General features: G+C 36.2%; 1 protein-coding gene and 1 pseudogene across 1 annotated transcript in view; one reads left to right on the top strand and one right to left on the bottom strand.

Annotated features, from left to right (window-relative positions):
- LOC150019808 (putative ribonuclease ZC3H12C) overlaps positions 1-13944 on the top strand; it is a 54689-nt gene extending 40745 nt beyond the window's left edge. Inside the window, exons 3-6 of the mRNA XM_090268062.1 lie at positions 5806-5945; positions 9723-9957; positions 11609-11715; positions 12367-13944. Of these exons, the coding sequence (XP_090124188.1) occupies positions 5806-5945; positions 9723-9957; positions 11609-11715; positions 12367-13763 (1879 nt within the window). The 3' untranslated portion in view covers positions 13764-13944. The remainder of the gene's footprint in view (positions 1-5805; positions 5946-9722; positions 9958-11608; positions 11716-12366) is intronic.
- On the bottom strand, positions 10474-11210 carry LOC150019809 (large ribosomal subunit protein eL42-like; annotated as a pseudogene).
- Positions 13945-15207: the final 1263 nt, after the last annotated feature.

The following is a 15207-nucleotide window of genomic DNA, read 5'->3' as shown; positions in this document are numbered from 1 at the left end:
GTTACCTGGGTAACCATTCGCCAGCCTGATGCCTTAATTCTAGGACAGTCTTTTATCGGAATTCTCACACTCTTTATTCCGTCCTGTTAATCATTTCTGCTTCCCTAGCTATGTTTTGCATGTTTTTCCTTCATGTGGAACCTTGGTGTAAAACCCAACAACTAGTGTTGAGGAAAACAGGTCTTATTTACAATATTCCAACCTGGGGAGGGCAGTGAGCACTTCAGCTCAGAGCCCTGTTCTCCCACGGGACCCAGGACTTCCCTTGCTCCCCAAAAGGCTAGAAGCCAAACACATGCCCAGAAGTTCCCCACCCTTATCTGTCAGCTGTCTCCTTCAGGATCTGGGTGGGGTATGATGTCATCAGCCTCCGTATAACAGTCCAGGAAAACATGTGCCATGTTGCATTGGATCATGGTGAAGTCCAGGAAAGGCACAAGTTTTAAAAGAGTCCTTGGTGGCTTCCAAGTTAGCTGGTGCAGGCACAATCAAAGCAGCAGCATGCTAGCTTTCTTACTAGCCCAGGCTACATGGCCCTCTCCTTTCAGACCACATGGCTCTCTCCTCTGCCTCTCTCCTTTCCTTTTGTTTAATGGCTGCCGCCTTATTTTTAAATCCCTGATTGTGCAGCCTGTGATGCAGTGGGTGTGGTAACCGGTTTTGGCCATTAACAGAAACTTGTGGAGGCTTAAGCTCTTTTATCACCATTGTAAGGTCAAAGCCCCTCCCCATCTCCTTGGGGCCTGGAGAGGCCATAGCTACTTGCATAACTAAGAAACTAGCTATCAGCTAAGTACCTTGAAAGCTGTCCCTTTCCCCCACCCCTCAAACCATGGGCTGTGGGGAATTTTGGGGACCCCTGTTACATATTGAGTGTCAAAGGATTTTTAGGGGTATAATCCATACCAAAACATTTAAATAAGGCTGGCAGTTCTCTATCTTCCAAAGGGAAGTTAACCCCAGGTCCTAAGGCCATTGGGAACCATCTATCCAAGAAGTCATTGTCTCCTTCTAGATCCCCTATCAAGGCAAAGAAGCGTGAAGGGAATAGAGGGAGCAGGAGCAACAAAAGACAGGGGTTGAGAACCTGGAGAAAACGGAAGGAACTTGCAGTTTCTTAATTCCTTCTTCTGGCTGTCCAGTTCATTCGTTTATTTCCTGAGATCCAGAGATGATAATAATTCCTTTAAAGTTTGGTTTTTCTAAAACTTTCTAACTATACCTGTTCGTCCACTTCAAATGAGACTTCCTCTGACCATTGCAAAGCAGGATTTTTATAAGCTTGCCTCTCCCAAACATGACAGTAAAATAAGCCTTTTAAGAAAGAGACCTGCTGACAGGTTTTTTGTATTTTTCTACCATTAAAGCCAATGGTAAATCACATGCAACCTTTGAGCCTACATTACCCATTTTGCTCATATAGTAACTCAAAATTTGCAGTAAGGATTTGGAATTTTCCCTGGGAGTCCAATCCCACTGAGCCAAAGTAGGTGAAGGGATACTTTTTAGCAAATATTCAGGGTTTATTACCTAATCAAAAGTGACCAAAATTTTACAACAAATTTACCCAGCAAAGGACTCACTTCTGCGGTATACCATCCTTACTGCCAAATGGTTGAAATAAAAAAGAAATTGAGGCCTAAAGAAATATACCAATTCATAAAAATATAACTAGCTATTTTTGTTACTGAGAAAAAATAACCCTGCATCCATGCAGATATAGCCCATAAGTGGCCACAGTAAACACTCGGATAGTTACTTTATACCAGTAGGTACATTATGCTTACCCTGTTGTTATCATTGGTTGCCCCTTATATTGGATCCAGCACATGTGAGTTGTCACATCCTTCAGTACGCCTCACTCAGTAGGGTTAGATTGAGTTCCGTCTCCCACAACGTCTGCTAGTGTGTGGAAGTCCCGCCTGCAGTTTAGACCCATCAGTTGGTCTGCTTGGACTTTAATATTACTAAGGATGATTCTGGGCCTTGCCTGGCAAGAAATTCTAAGTCAACAAGCAGCAGTTCCAGGGATGTCCTACTCAGCATTCATTTCTCTGGCCTGGTAAGGGGAAAATTGGCTTTGCCTCTCCCTGTAGGAGATAAGGCATTAGTCTCCCCTTGTGAGATTTAAGGCTGGGCACAGGATGAAAGCCAACTGCTATCTGCTTTAAATCTGATTTCAAGTTGCTTTTGGATTTTACCATACCTAAATGTGGAATGCTGTGTTTTAGAGAAAACACGCCTTCAACTTTATAAGGTATTGCCAGATTGCTCTCCTGAACTGTTATCCCAGTTCACACTCCCACCTGTAATGTATGAGTTCCTACTTTCACACATCATTGGCAACATCTATGTTTGCAGACTTTAGTTTTCCAATCTGATGAGTGTGAAGTGGTGTCTCATTTTGACTTTAATTTGCATTTCTTCACTATTGAGCATCTTTTCATGTTTGTTGGTCATTTGGGTTTCTTTTGTGAATTTGCTGTTCATATCTTTTGCCTTAAAAAAGGAAAAAATGTTACTCTTCTCAATTTTAGGAGTACTTTATATATTCTGAGTACTAGCCTTTTGGTTGGTCCTATATGTTACAAATACCCTCTCATATTTGGTTTATGGATTCTTTTGCATAAAGAAGTTTTATGTGTCTAAATGTATCAGGCTTTTCCTTGACAGAGCATGTGGCTGCATGTCTTCTTTAAGAAGTATTTTTCTATCCTGATGCGAATGTCTCTTGTAATTTCTTCTAAGAGCTTTATGATGTTTCTTTTCATATTTAAATCTTTCATCTATCTATAGTTTATCTTTGTGTATGGTATGAGATTAAAATACAGTTTTATTTTTCCCATATAAATAACTAGTTTGCCCTAGTACTATTTGTTGGTTTTCTTCATTGATTTGTAATGTCACTTTTATCATTTATACGTGTGTTACATATTTTTGTGTTTGTTTTTTGTTTTGCCTATACCAGTATAACATTGATTGTATTTATGTAGTTTTATACTAAGTATTGATAACTAATGGGGAAGTTCCTCCTCTTTTGTTCTTCAAAACTGGCCCTTTGTATATAAATTTTAGGATCAGTTTCTCAAGTTCCATTAAAAAAAACCCTTTGAGAATTTTTATTAGAATTGCAGTGCTCTATAGAATAATTTGAGAATTGTTTCTTCATAAGTTGAGTCTTATCATCACTTAGGTCTTCTCTTATTCCCTTTAATACAGGTTTTCAATTTTTGTTTTCTTTATAAATCTCTCTCACATCTTTTCTTTTAGGTTTGTTTAGTTTTTGTTACTGTTACAAGTGGGGTTATTTTTTAAATAAATATTTTTAATTTGCTGGTGAATAGCAATACTAATTTTGAAGTAGAACTTTATATCTTCAATCTAATAACATTGTCAAAAATGTTATCTGTATTGTGCAGATGTATGATGTCTGTTGAAATCTGTTCTGTGACCTCAAACAAAGCTAATTTCATCAGTCTTTTTTATGTTCTTGAAAAGGTTTTCTCTTCACTAATTTTGTGCAGGGTTTTGTATATGTCCATTAGATCAAGCTTGTATTGATTGTTCCAGTCTCCAATCTCACTGAGTGTTTTCTGCTTCATCTGTCTGTTGTATGATTATAGATTTGTTCATTTCTTCTAGTAATCCTGTGATCTTTTGCGTACCTCATATGGAGACTGAGTTCACAATTATTTTAGCTTCCTTGTGAATTGTTCCTTTATTTCTATTACATAAAAACTTTTTTATCACTAGTAATTTTTTGCCTTAAAATGTTTTTTCTGATATTAATATACAGCTTTGCCAGTTTTTTCTGGTTTATGGTATAACTAATGGATCAGTTAAGGATGTATGTAGCTGCAAATAACAGAAAAATTGACTACATTTTCTTAAACAAATGAGGGGGCTTTGCTTTTTTCCTCAAATAACAAGATCAGAAATGGATTTGGGTCCATCTGCTCCAAAACCCAGGCTCTTTAATGTTTCCATTGGACATTCACAATGTGGCACCTTTCATCCTCCTGCTCATTTTCTCCCCATGAGTCTCTGTGGGAGGGGAATTGGGAGGTGAGGGGCAGAGGGGAAGGAGACAACATGAGAACAGCCTTTATTATCAGCTGCATGGTACAGTGTCCTGATTCAGCATGTATGGAATCTTTGTCTCCTGTTTGCTGTTCACCCACATTCCATTGAAAACTCTGTAACTAGAAGATAGAATCTTCTCTTTCTATAGTAAAATGTGACAGTTGTTCTTACCAAGTGGGGAAAAAATGCTTATTGTCATCTCTCAGAGCCAGAGTCTCAGTAAACTAAATATCATTAATGACTAGAAAATAATCATACACTTAAATTGCAAAGCATTAATGCAGAATAAAACAGGTTTTCACAAGTTGAGGTTTTGTATTTAGGAATAATTAGCGGAAATATATATATACTATTCTCTCAAGATATACTGCCATCATTTTCTGTAGTTTTTCAGAAGACTGATTAAATAATCAATGTTTTCCATGAAACCTAACATCACTTTGTATCATTTGCTAGACCATTGGTGAGACTGTCAGGTAGCTCTTCTCACCCAGAACATGTGACTTCAAATCCCCTCATCCCTTATTCCTTTCTCTGAAACTTCCAGTACATCTGATTGCACCTCTGATTGTGTCCCCACTCATTAGGATGGGTGTGTGGAACCATAAAGTCTGTGTAGTTGGCATTTATAGCCTTTAATATCTAAAAAACGAGGTGGGCTGTTTCTTTTTTGTTTTTAAAATGATTAGCCATATTTAGATGGTTCTAGTGCGTGCTTCCCAGGGGACTACTAGACCAATATATTAATATACGTAATGTTTGCCTAGTGCTAAAAGTTAGTAAAGCATTTATCTACCTATTTCATTTAGCCTTCCTTAGATGTAAGGAGTAAAGAATATCTAATTCCATTACAGATAAGAAATGGAGCCTTCAGAGCTCAAACTATAAAAGAATGTTAGTGCATTCAAAACAGGAGACTTTTTTTTTTTTTAAGAGCCATTAGAAGTGTTGTTTTGAATTAATAGGTTAAAATGTATAAGCAGAGCCTGGTGCTACATAAATACTTGTTGAATGACTATACTCTTAGTCAAGCGTTTTCTTTTAGGCACTAAAACTGCTAATCCAGCTTTGAATGCTCTTTTGTCATCATTAATCCTTGTCTAGCACAATAATTTTAAATAGAAACCATGTGTCTTCTCCTTGAAGGACATGGGAAGACTTTCTTGTATAAAATTAAGCACTGTGCACATCTTTTTCTTTTTAGTACACATTGTGTACGTTCTTTTACATGGCCACCATATAAATTTTGTACATGATTTAATGATTATATTGAAATATACACATAAGAACTTTTGAGAAGGAAGCTTTTAAAAACAAATGGATATTCCATTCCACTGTTTTTACAGATTTATTTTCCATGTGACTTCTTTTGTACATTTGACTGAAATTATTCTTGCTGTGTTTGAGGACCCTTGCTTTTCTTCCCATTCTGGTCAAAAAGAGCATGTAGCTTTCTGAGTAGTTAACCTTTACAACTTTATGTTTGAAAACTTACTTTTCTTTATTCTTCACACAATAATCATCCCAATTTTCTTAAATTTTTGCTCACAGATTTTCAGTTCCTAGGTTGTTATCTTAATGTTTCTTGGAGCTATTCAACTCCATCCTAAATTTGAAACCTCCTATTGCTATTATAATTATGTGATCATTTCTGCTTACAAATTTGAATTAATTTAAATTTAGGTTTTGTTGTGTTATAAGTGTTTTAAAATAATCTTTCAGCCATGGAAACAAAGAAGTATTTTCCTGCCGAGGAATAAAATTGGCAGTGGATTGGTTTTTGGAAAGAGGCCACAAAGATATTACAGTTTTTGTTCCTGCTTGGAGGAAAGAGCAGTCCCGACCTGATGCTCTCATCACAGGTAAGCCCTGTTAGCTGTTTGTTTTAGTTTCCATATGTATTTGTGCAGGTATCTGGCACTGTCAGGTATTCCATTGAACACTATGTTAATCTGTTTCTGTTTACTCAGTCTATGTAACTGCCACATTGTCTTGGTGGAACATTAAAGTTATTTTCAAGTTTAAAAACGGATTATGTTAACTAAACAGTAATCCTTGCTACATAAGCCTTTTTTTATTTGGAAATTTTTACTTAAAATTTTGTGAAATTCTGACCTTTAGAGACATGCTAGGTGTCAAGAGACCTAGATTCAAATTCTGGCTTTGCCATTTACTAGCCATAGGACACACTGAACCTCTTTGGACCGCAGTTTTCTCCTATAAGAATTAGACTAAGTGAATATCAAATTATAATGGCTGCAGATCAAAAAAGATCTGTGAAACTCAGGATATGCTCTCTGGTGTCAAGTAGCAGGAAATGACTATCCCAATAAAGTATCTTATTTTGCATTATTTTGTAATTTCTAAGTATATGAGTTTCAGGCAAAAATGTCCTCTGTGCCTGCTTATTACTGTTGCTGAACATTTTGCTCAAGTTAAGTGATTCTCAGTCAGCATCTGACCCTTTCACCACTCTCTCCATCTCCAACATTAACAAAAACTGAGGAACCTGTGTGAAGAAGATACACATCAAAGTTAAAAATAAATGAAGAGACCACTTACCATGTACCTGAAGTCTTATTTTAAGACTTTTATTTTTATCTATAATCATTAAATCATTGTCAAACTAGCATAAGAATAGATGGGCAAGTTACTGTGAAGTTCAGAGCCATGGACTCAGATCCCAGCCTATATAAACTATAAAGTAGGAGAGGTAGGTGTAATTCCGCCAGCAGTACCAAGACATTGGATAACTCTATGGAAAAATTATACATATTTAGATCCTTATCGTACATCATATAACCGTCAATTCCAAATGGTTGAAGAATTAATTTTCAAAAATTAAACCATTATATTCTATAAATAGTCTTTGAATGGCTGGAAAGACCTATCTAAATTTAAATTTTTTACAGGAAATTACAAAGGAAAAAATATATTTAATTGCATCAAATGTTAACTTCTGTATTTGGAGAAATTTTCTTAAAAATTAGAAATCTTTTTATTTGCCTAAGGAAAAAATAGAATTAATAAATGCAGAATCCATATCCTTAACATAAAAATAGCTCACACATTGATAAAGTTCTCCCCAATATATAAATGGTAACACAGTAGGAGAATGTAAGTGCCAAATAAGAGGAAAAAGTGTTCAACCTCATTAGTAATTTAAAAAATGTAAATATAAACAAATTATTTTTCACCCATCAAATTCACAGAAATATAAAACTGATAATAATATTTTGAGGAAGTTATTTCCACAGTGCTATGGAAACATAAGTTGTTACAACCTTTCTGGAAAAGTTTGGTCTTAAAATATTAATACTCTTGGCTCTACTATTTCCCCTTCTATAAATAATTCTCCAGAAAATAAGCAGAGGTCTACACAGATTTCTGACCACAGAGGCATTCAGTGCAATATTACTTATAATAGAAAAGGAAACAACCCATACTTTATTTTTAAATGGTTCAAAAAATTAGTATATATTGATAGGACAAAATATATATTAGATTATTAGGCAGAATTATTAATGACCTGAGGAAGTGTTCTTTAACATAAAAGTCAGGTTTTATTATTGTGTATGTGTATATATTCACATATACATACATATGTACATATATAAACAATGGAAAGAAAAAAATACACAGAAAATGACTAGAAGGAAATACAGTATGCCCAAATATTAACAATAATCAAACTGAAAAAGAAACACATAATATTTAAACATGAAAACAAGTGGAAAACTTCTTGAGCACAAGGGAATATGAGATCAAGAAGTTAAAACGATAATAGTGTAGATTGTGGCTCAGTTTAATTTTTAAAATTCCAGCATGATGTATCTAGAACACAAAGTAAACCACATAGAACTACTGTCAGAGGTTGTTAGGTATTTTCTTCCCCGGGATGATAATTGTCTTGACTAAAATCTTCAACAAGATAATAACTAGTAAATTGAATAGTCCGGTGTCTTCTCATTCTATCAGAAAAAGAAACTTGATAAAAAATTTTTTATTAGAGTTCTCAGATATAAAGTCAGATTAGCACTTTTGCCAGTCTTCTGTTGATTTATCAAATACTTAACAAGCAAATACTCAGCTGTGTATCAGGTACTATTCAAGGAACTAGAGATTCAGTTAACTTACTAGCTATACTAAACCCATATTTATTTAAGTTAGGATTACTTATCCTAACTAGTTGTCAGCTAACTTATCCTAATTAGTGTCCTTTTTTTCTCATTAGCTATTTAAGAAATGTAAAGTGAGCAAGATGATCGTGACTGTTAGGTCAGCACACTAGCTCCTTTAGTCATTTTGGTGAGGATCCAGGCATATCTTACATGACTAAACCCTCCAACAAATAAAGTACTGTGGATTATTCATGAACATAGACAGGGAATAAACTGGAAGATCTCTGAATGTACATCATTAAGTAGCTCATGTATTCATTCACAGACATTAATTGAGTATCTGCTGATGTGCTGAGTGCTGGTAGATACAAAGATAAATGAGACATCACACCTGCCCTCAAAATGTTTATCAGGGAAACACACAAAATCATTATAAGGTGACAGATCTTATAGTTGAGACTGAGCTTTTAATTTTGTATTGGTTTTCTGTGACTTTTAAAGGAGACCAACAATTACATACATCTATAAATAAAATTAAGTAGAAGAAGAATACAGTGTTTACTGAGAGCTTTCTAGGCACTGTGCTAAGTGCTTTTACACATAATAACTCATTGACTCCTCATAGCCTATCTGCATTTGAGGACACAAAAAACAGGCTCAATAAGACTGATTGCCATATATATTAAGTAGCAAAATCTGAGATCTATCCATGGCTTGCTGATTGTAAGGTCCACATTTCTTCCATTTCTCTGCTGCTTTTCTAAACCAAATTCCTGGTCTTGATGAACTTTGGAATTTTATCAGCACCATCATGAAATCTATATCAGAGCGAGTTGACACATATCGCTCTTCCAGCCCTTCTTCCCTCATACCCTCTTCATACTTTTGTTGTGGCGATTACAACCTTTGTTTACCTAGTTTACATATTTATCCAATCCAATACCTGACACCTCTCTAAGGACAGGTCATTCTTAATCTTGGTGGCCATTAACACTTAGCATAGGACATACCATAGAGTAGGCATGTAGTAATTATTTGCTGAAAGGATAATTAAAAATAATAATAACTCCAGTTAATAAACACTGAGAAGTAGTAAACCTCTTTATTTTATTTTTTTAAATGATGGTATCTATCAGCTTACACCTGGCACTCTGTGCCAGAATTTACAGTGCTGGGACAACGGAATAGAGGAGCAAAAGTGGGAAGAAGGGATGTAATGAAAATCACAAGTTGCTCAGTCATGTTTAAGTTATGCTTTTAATTTTTTTAACTTTCAAAAGTTTTAAACTTATATTTTTTAAGTTTATTCGGTGGGGAGTATTTTTAAAGGTTTTGTTATTAGAAATCCAAAAGGAAAAATATTATTGGGAGTTACAAATTTGTTTCATCTATAAACTGTAAATCATAATCCCTAATTAAATGATTACATATCTCCAGCTTATCTTATAAAATCTGGCATTGTATGAAAGTTGCTATATGTGTTTCATATGTATTTATTTCTGAAATTCTACCCTACAGATCAAGAAATTCTTCGTAAATTAGAGAAGGAGAAAATCCTGGTGTTTACACCGTCCCGGCGAGTCCAGGGGAGGCGAGTGGTGTGCTATGATGACAGGTTCATTGTGAAGCTGGCTTTTGAGTCAGATGGTATAATTGTATCCAATGATAACTACAGGGATTTGGCTAATGAAAAACCAGAATGGAAGAAGTTCATAGATGAACGATTATTGATGTATTCATTTGTCAATGACAAGTAAGTAAAATCATTTACTTACAAGTAATACTGCTTTCCTGAATTAAGATTATGAAAAGCTATTAAGAAGCATGGAAAAACATGTTAAAAAGACAAAGCATAAACTTTGTGTTTGTAAAATGGTGTATGCATACAGAAAAATGCAACCATAAGTGGAAATTAATTGTATTAAGATTGTAGGATTGAGTGACAGTGTTCTGTTTTTAAACTTTTAATGTTATCATGTTGTTTTTATATTAATATTAAACATTATATTTGCTAAGTGTTATTAATCAGCTTTCTTGACTCTCCCTTAAAGAGTTCATACATTAATCACATTTTATGGGTAAATACTTGGTGTATTTCAGATTCAAACAGTTACATAACTATCAGAACTTTTCGATCGTAACTGGTCTTCATTATGCATGCCATGAATTGTTGCTTCCATTGAACAGTCAGTCCAAAATAAGGATTGAGTATATGAAGTGAACATATCCTCAAGATTTTATTGTCACATAATAAAACAAACTATGAAGCTTAGAACTGGATCATTTGGCCCTTTCTCTTATCTCAACCCAGTTCAGAACGTTTGTATCTCTTAATAGCCAGCATCCTCTTAGATTGGCAGTTGGGCTCAGCACATTCAAGCCTCAGCATGATCTTCTTTGTAGTTTTAGCCTTTTTTTGGAAAATGGTCTTAGTCTGCCCACCGTAGCCACTCTGCTTCTTGTCATAACATCGCTTTCCCTGTGCATACAGAGAATCCTTGCCCTTCCTGTACTGTGTTACTTTGTGAAGTTGAGGTTTGCTACACTTCTTACAGAAGGTCTGGCAGGTTTTAGGAACTTTCAGCTCTGATCCCTTGACTTCAATTCCTGGCCCCAAAGGCAGGTCCCTTCCTGGCTATAAGTCCGTGAAGGAGCCTGGGCCCATCCCAGGATGGCACCATCTACAGTAGAGGGAAGATTACACTGGATGCTATGTGTCCCAACCCAAAGTCCTACCATGTTTTATAAGCTTATTTTCTTAAGACATTTTCTATATCTGCTGAGAAATACCTTAGTAGTGTGGGAAGAGAATGGACTATGGAGTTAGACATCTTGACTATGCCATGTGAACTTACATAAAAATAATTTATCTACGCCTAAATTAGAAAAGTCTATTAACCTATAAAATAGAGCTGATACTTCAGGGATCATGCTAGGATGAAAAGAGATGATGTGTGCACAGTAGCTGACACATACTAGGGGTTCCGCTAGTTGTACTCTTCCCATCAGTTTATACTCTGTCTCCCTTCTCTTCCTCAGCTGCCCTTCGTTGCTCCTTCCCCACCCCCAGTTCATAATACACAAGATTGACATTTATAAAACTCTCCTAAAATGTCACAAAATCCTAAGACTGAGAGGAAGGAAGAAATAATTAGAACATGCTAGACTCAAAACTTATTTGAATTAAGACAAATATGAGTTCAGCTTGAAATAGTTTAATTTTGTTTTTTATCAAGAAAAGAAAACTTTGTATACTAATACTTTTATCCTACAAATGTTGATTCAAAGTACTTGGATTAAAATTGAAAAAGCAAATACCTTACGGTAATAAATATTTACACTGTTTTTGGAATTAAATTATCAACTTCCTACTTAGGTATAATTTTGTATTTTATTTGTGACAGGTTCATGCCTCCTGATGACCCCCTTGGCAGACATGGCCCAAGCCTGGATAATTTTCTGAGGAAGAAACCTATTGTTCCTGAACACAAAAAGCAGCCTTGTCCATATGGTAACTTTCTTTATGAGTATTTAATATATGCCATTAGAACATAATATGTTGTTAAATTTCTGTTAATAAACATTTTTAGTTTTTGTATGGCATAGTATGTAGTTCTTTTTGATTATATTTAAATTTAAGAAAACATCCTAACCATGAAAAAAATAATTATTTTTACCTAGTTGGGTTCAATGCAAATGCATTTCCTTGAATTAAAACATGATTGAAAAAACTCATTTAGTAACTTCTGCATGAAGTTTTCAGGTAGATAAAAATGTGGGGTTTTTATATATAGATACACATCAGATTGGCATGGTTTTATCACATTACAGCAATACATTTATTTTTTCCAAAACAGAATGTCCTACCTGATTATAAAGTCATACTGGAAGAGATAGGTAGGTAAGAGCTGAGGACACAATGTATTAGCCAAAAACTCTGGGGCTGATTATTAATCATTCAGCCAGCTTTCTTAGTGCGATTAACAGTACCAAGGAGGGAAGACTAAAAGGTGGCTTTTCTCAAAAATAAGGAGCAGAGCAACACTCAGTGTATCTCCAATTTCTGCCTTTGTTTCTTTTACAAATTAAAGTAGTAGCACCAAACTGAATTTTCAGGATCAGGTGGTGTGCTCCTTTGCCTAATTAATTTTACTCTTCATAGGAAAGAAGTGCACCTATGGACACAAGTGCAAATATTATCATCCAGAAAGGGGCAGCCAGCCTCAGCGGTCAGTGGCTGATGAACTTCGTGCCATGTCAAGAAATACAGCTGCCAAAGCTGCAAATGAAGGGGGACTGGTGAAAAGCAACAGTGTCCCCTGCAGCACTAAGGCTGACAGCACTTCTGAAGGCAAACGAGGTGCTCCAAAGAGGCAGTCAGATCCCAGCATCAGGACTCAAGTCTACCAAGACCTAGAGGAAAAGCTTCCCACCAAAAACAAACTGGAAACCAGGTCTGTACCTTCCCTGGTTAGTATACCGGCTACATCTACTGCAAAACCCCAAAGCACTACATCTTTAAGCAACGGCCTTCCGTCTGGAGTTCATTTCCCAGCTCAGGATCAAAGACCACAGGGACAATATCCTCCAATGATGATGGCAACCAAAAATCATGGAACGCCAATGCCTTATGAACCATATCCAAAATGTGACTCACCTGTTGACATTGGATATTATTCCATGTTGAATGCATATTCAAATCTGAGCCTCTCAGGCCCACGAAGTCCTGAAAGGCGTTTTTCCTTAGACACAGATTATAGGATAAGTTCTGTAGCTTCTGACTGCAGCAGTGAAGGGAGCATGAGCTGTGGGAGCAGTGACTCGTATGTGGGGTACAATGACCGGTCCTATGTCAGTTCTCCTGATCCACAACTAGAAGAGAATTTAAAGTGTCAACATATGTACCCTCACGGCCGCCTTAATTCCCAACCCTTCCTGCAGAATTTCCACGACCCCTTAAGCAGAGTGCAAAGTTACAGTCATGAAGAACCAAAGTACCATCACAAGCCTCCTCTTCCACATCTGGCCGTGCATCTGCAGCACCCAGTTGTGGGAGCCCGGTCCAGTTGTCCTGGCGATTACCCCTCTCCTCCAAGTTCAGCACACTCTAAGGCACCACACCTAGGGCGGTCCTTAGTGGCCACAAGAATAGACAGCATTTCTGACTCTCGGCTGTATGACAGTTCTCCATCAAGACAAAGAAAGCCTTACTCCCGCCAGGAAGGGCTGGGAACCTGGGACAGGCAGGGTTACGGGATTGATGCGTATGGCTATCGGCAAACTTATTCCTTGCCTGATAACTCCACACAGCCATGTTATGAGCAGTTCACCTTCCAGAGCCTACCTGAACAGCAGGAGCCAACGTGGCGAATACCGTACTGTGGACTGCCGCAAGATCCTCCCAGGTATCAAGACAACCGAGAAAAGATTTATATTAACTTGTGCAACATCTTCCCCCCTGACCTTGTGAGAATTGTCATGAAGAGGAACCCTCACGTGACGGATGCCCAGCAGCTCGCCGCAGCCATCTTGGTGGAGAAATCACAGCTGGGTTACTGAAAGATGATGCATCTTTGTGGTGTTTAGTTTTTTTGTTCAGCTCAAATGCTGAGGGAGGTTTGCTACAATAGCACATGTGATCTCCTCATCAAGGAGGTTATATAGTATCCATTTATGTGAAATACTGTATCATGGAATCTGTATGTATAGCCCCACATAGTGGAAGTATCACAGGATTGCTTTACAGTCAAACTTTTTTTTAACATTTCCTTTTTAAAGCTATATCCTTTGCTGGAAATTTTTCCAGTTTAATTTATTAGATGCATCTGTGATCTTTGATATTAACTTTGGTGCATCAGGGGTTTATATGCAGCACTTTTTATCCTTATTTCATGTTTTATTAACTGGTGTTTCTCTGTCAATTGCAAGCAATTACAATACCTTCAGAATGTTGAACATTTGGCTAGACCTAGCAAACTATTTTTTCAAGCCAAGCTTAATTGGAATCTTTTACAGCTTTTTAAGTTATTTTTATTTGGGGAAAGTGGGCTTCTTTGTGCTATAATCATTATTTATAGAAACAAAGATATACTACAGCACTGACTTTATATTTTAAACAAATGTAAGTTACCAGTTTATGTTGAAATGGGTAACAGTATGCATTAGGATGATTTACAATATGGCACTTTTAATTGTTTTATTTTTGTTTGGAGTTTTTTGTCTGTTAAGTAATTTAGTATGGTGGATTTAAAGGAAAGCAGATGCAATCAATGGGAAAAGATGTTTCTTTTTTTATTTTTAATGGAAAAGGCAAAAGCTGTAACTATTACAGTTTAGAGCTTTGTTATCCAGCTATGATGTGCTTCTAAGATGGTAGAAATGGAATTGAATTCCTAGAGTCCTGTTGACCTTTATTTTTAGTGTTTGTCTTTTTGTTTGGGGACACAACAATACTGGATAAAATAACCTTTTTGCAGTAATTGCCTATTTTTAATGAATCTAATTATTCTCGATGCAACTTTTATATTTAATATACTCTTTAGCTTTCCTGCTATTTATCAAGGCCGGCCTGAGGTGGTTTTATGTGTTGAGGATATGCAACATTTATTGATACTGCACTATGGAAATGGTGATGGAGGAGTTGTAAATGGTAACTTAAAATTTTTGTAAGATACTGTATATTTTCCATTTTCCTGAAGGTAGTTTTATGGGGGCCTGTTATATTATTAAGGCCAGATTCTTGCCACAAATAGTGTAGTTTTAGATACAGACTAAGGTCTGTTTTAGTATTAGTAAGGGATATTTCTGGTTTCAAAGTCATGGGTTTTGCTAGATGCTCTATTTTTGTCGGTTAGAAGACAGAGATTGCAAACAGTGGCAGTTATGGGATTGACATGACTTCCCTGTTGCCTCCAGTTTTTGAATTTTACTTAGTGTAACAGACTTACTTCAATCTGTTTCTGTAGTCTGCCAAGATTCCCTGGTCATTCGATGTTCCATATCA

The sequence above is a fragment of the Furipterus horrens genome, unplaced genomic scaffold (genome assembly GCF_987537825.1).
Source record: "Furipterus horrens unplaced genomic scaffold, mFurHor1.1.pri manual_scaffold_2, whole genome shotgun sequence".
In the NCBI taxonomy this organism is placed as follows: Eukaryota; Metazoa; Chordata; class Mammalia; order Chiroptera; family Furipteridae; genus Furipterus; species Furipterus horrens.
Note: the sequence above shows the minus strand (reverse complement) of the source record. Positions and strands in the feature narration are given on the sequence as shown.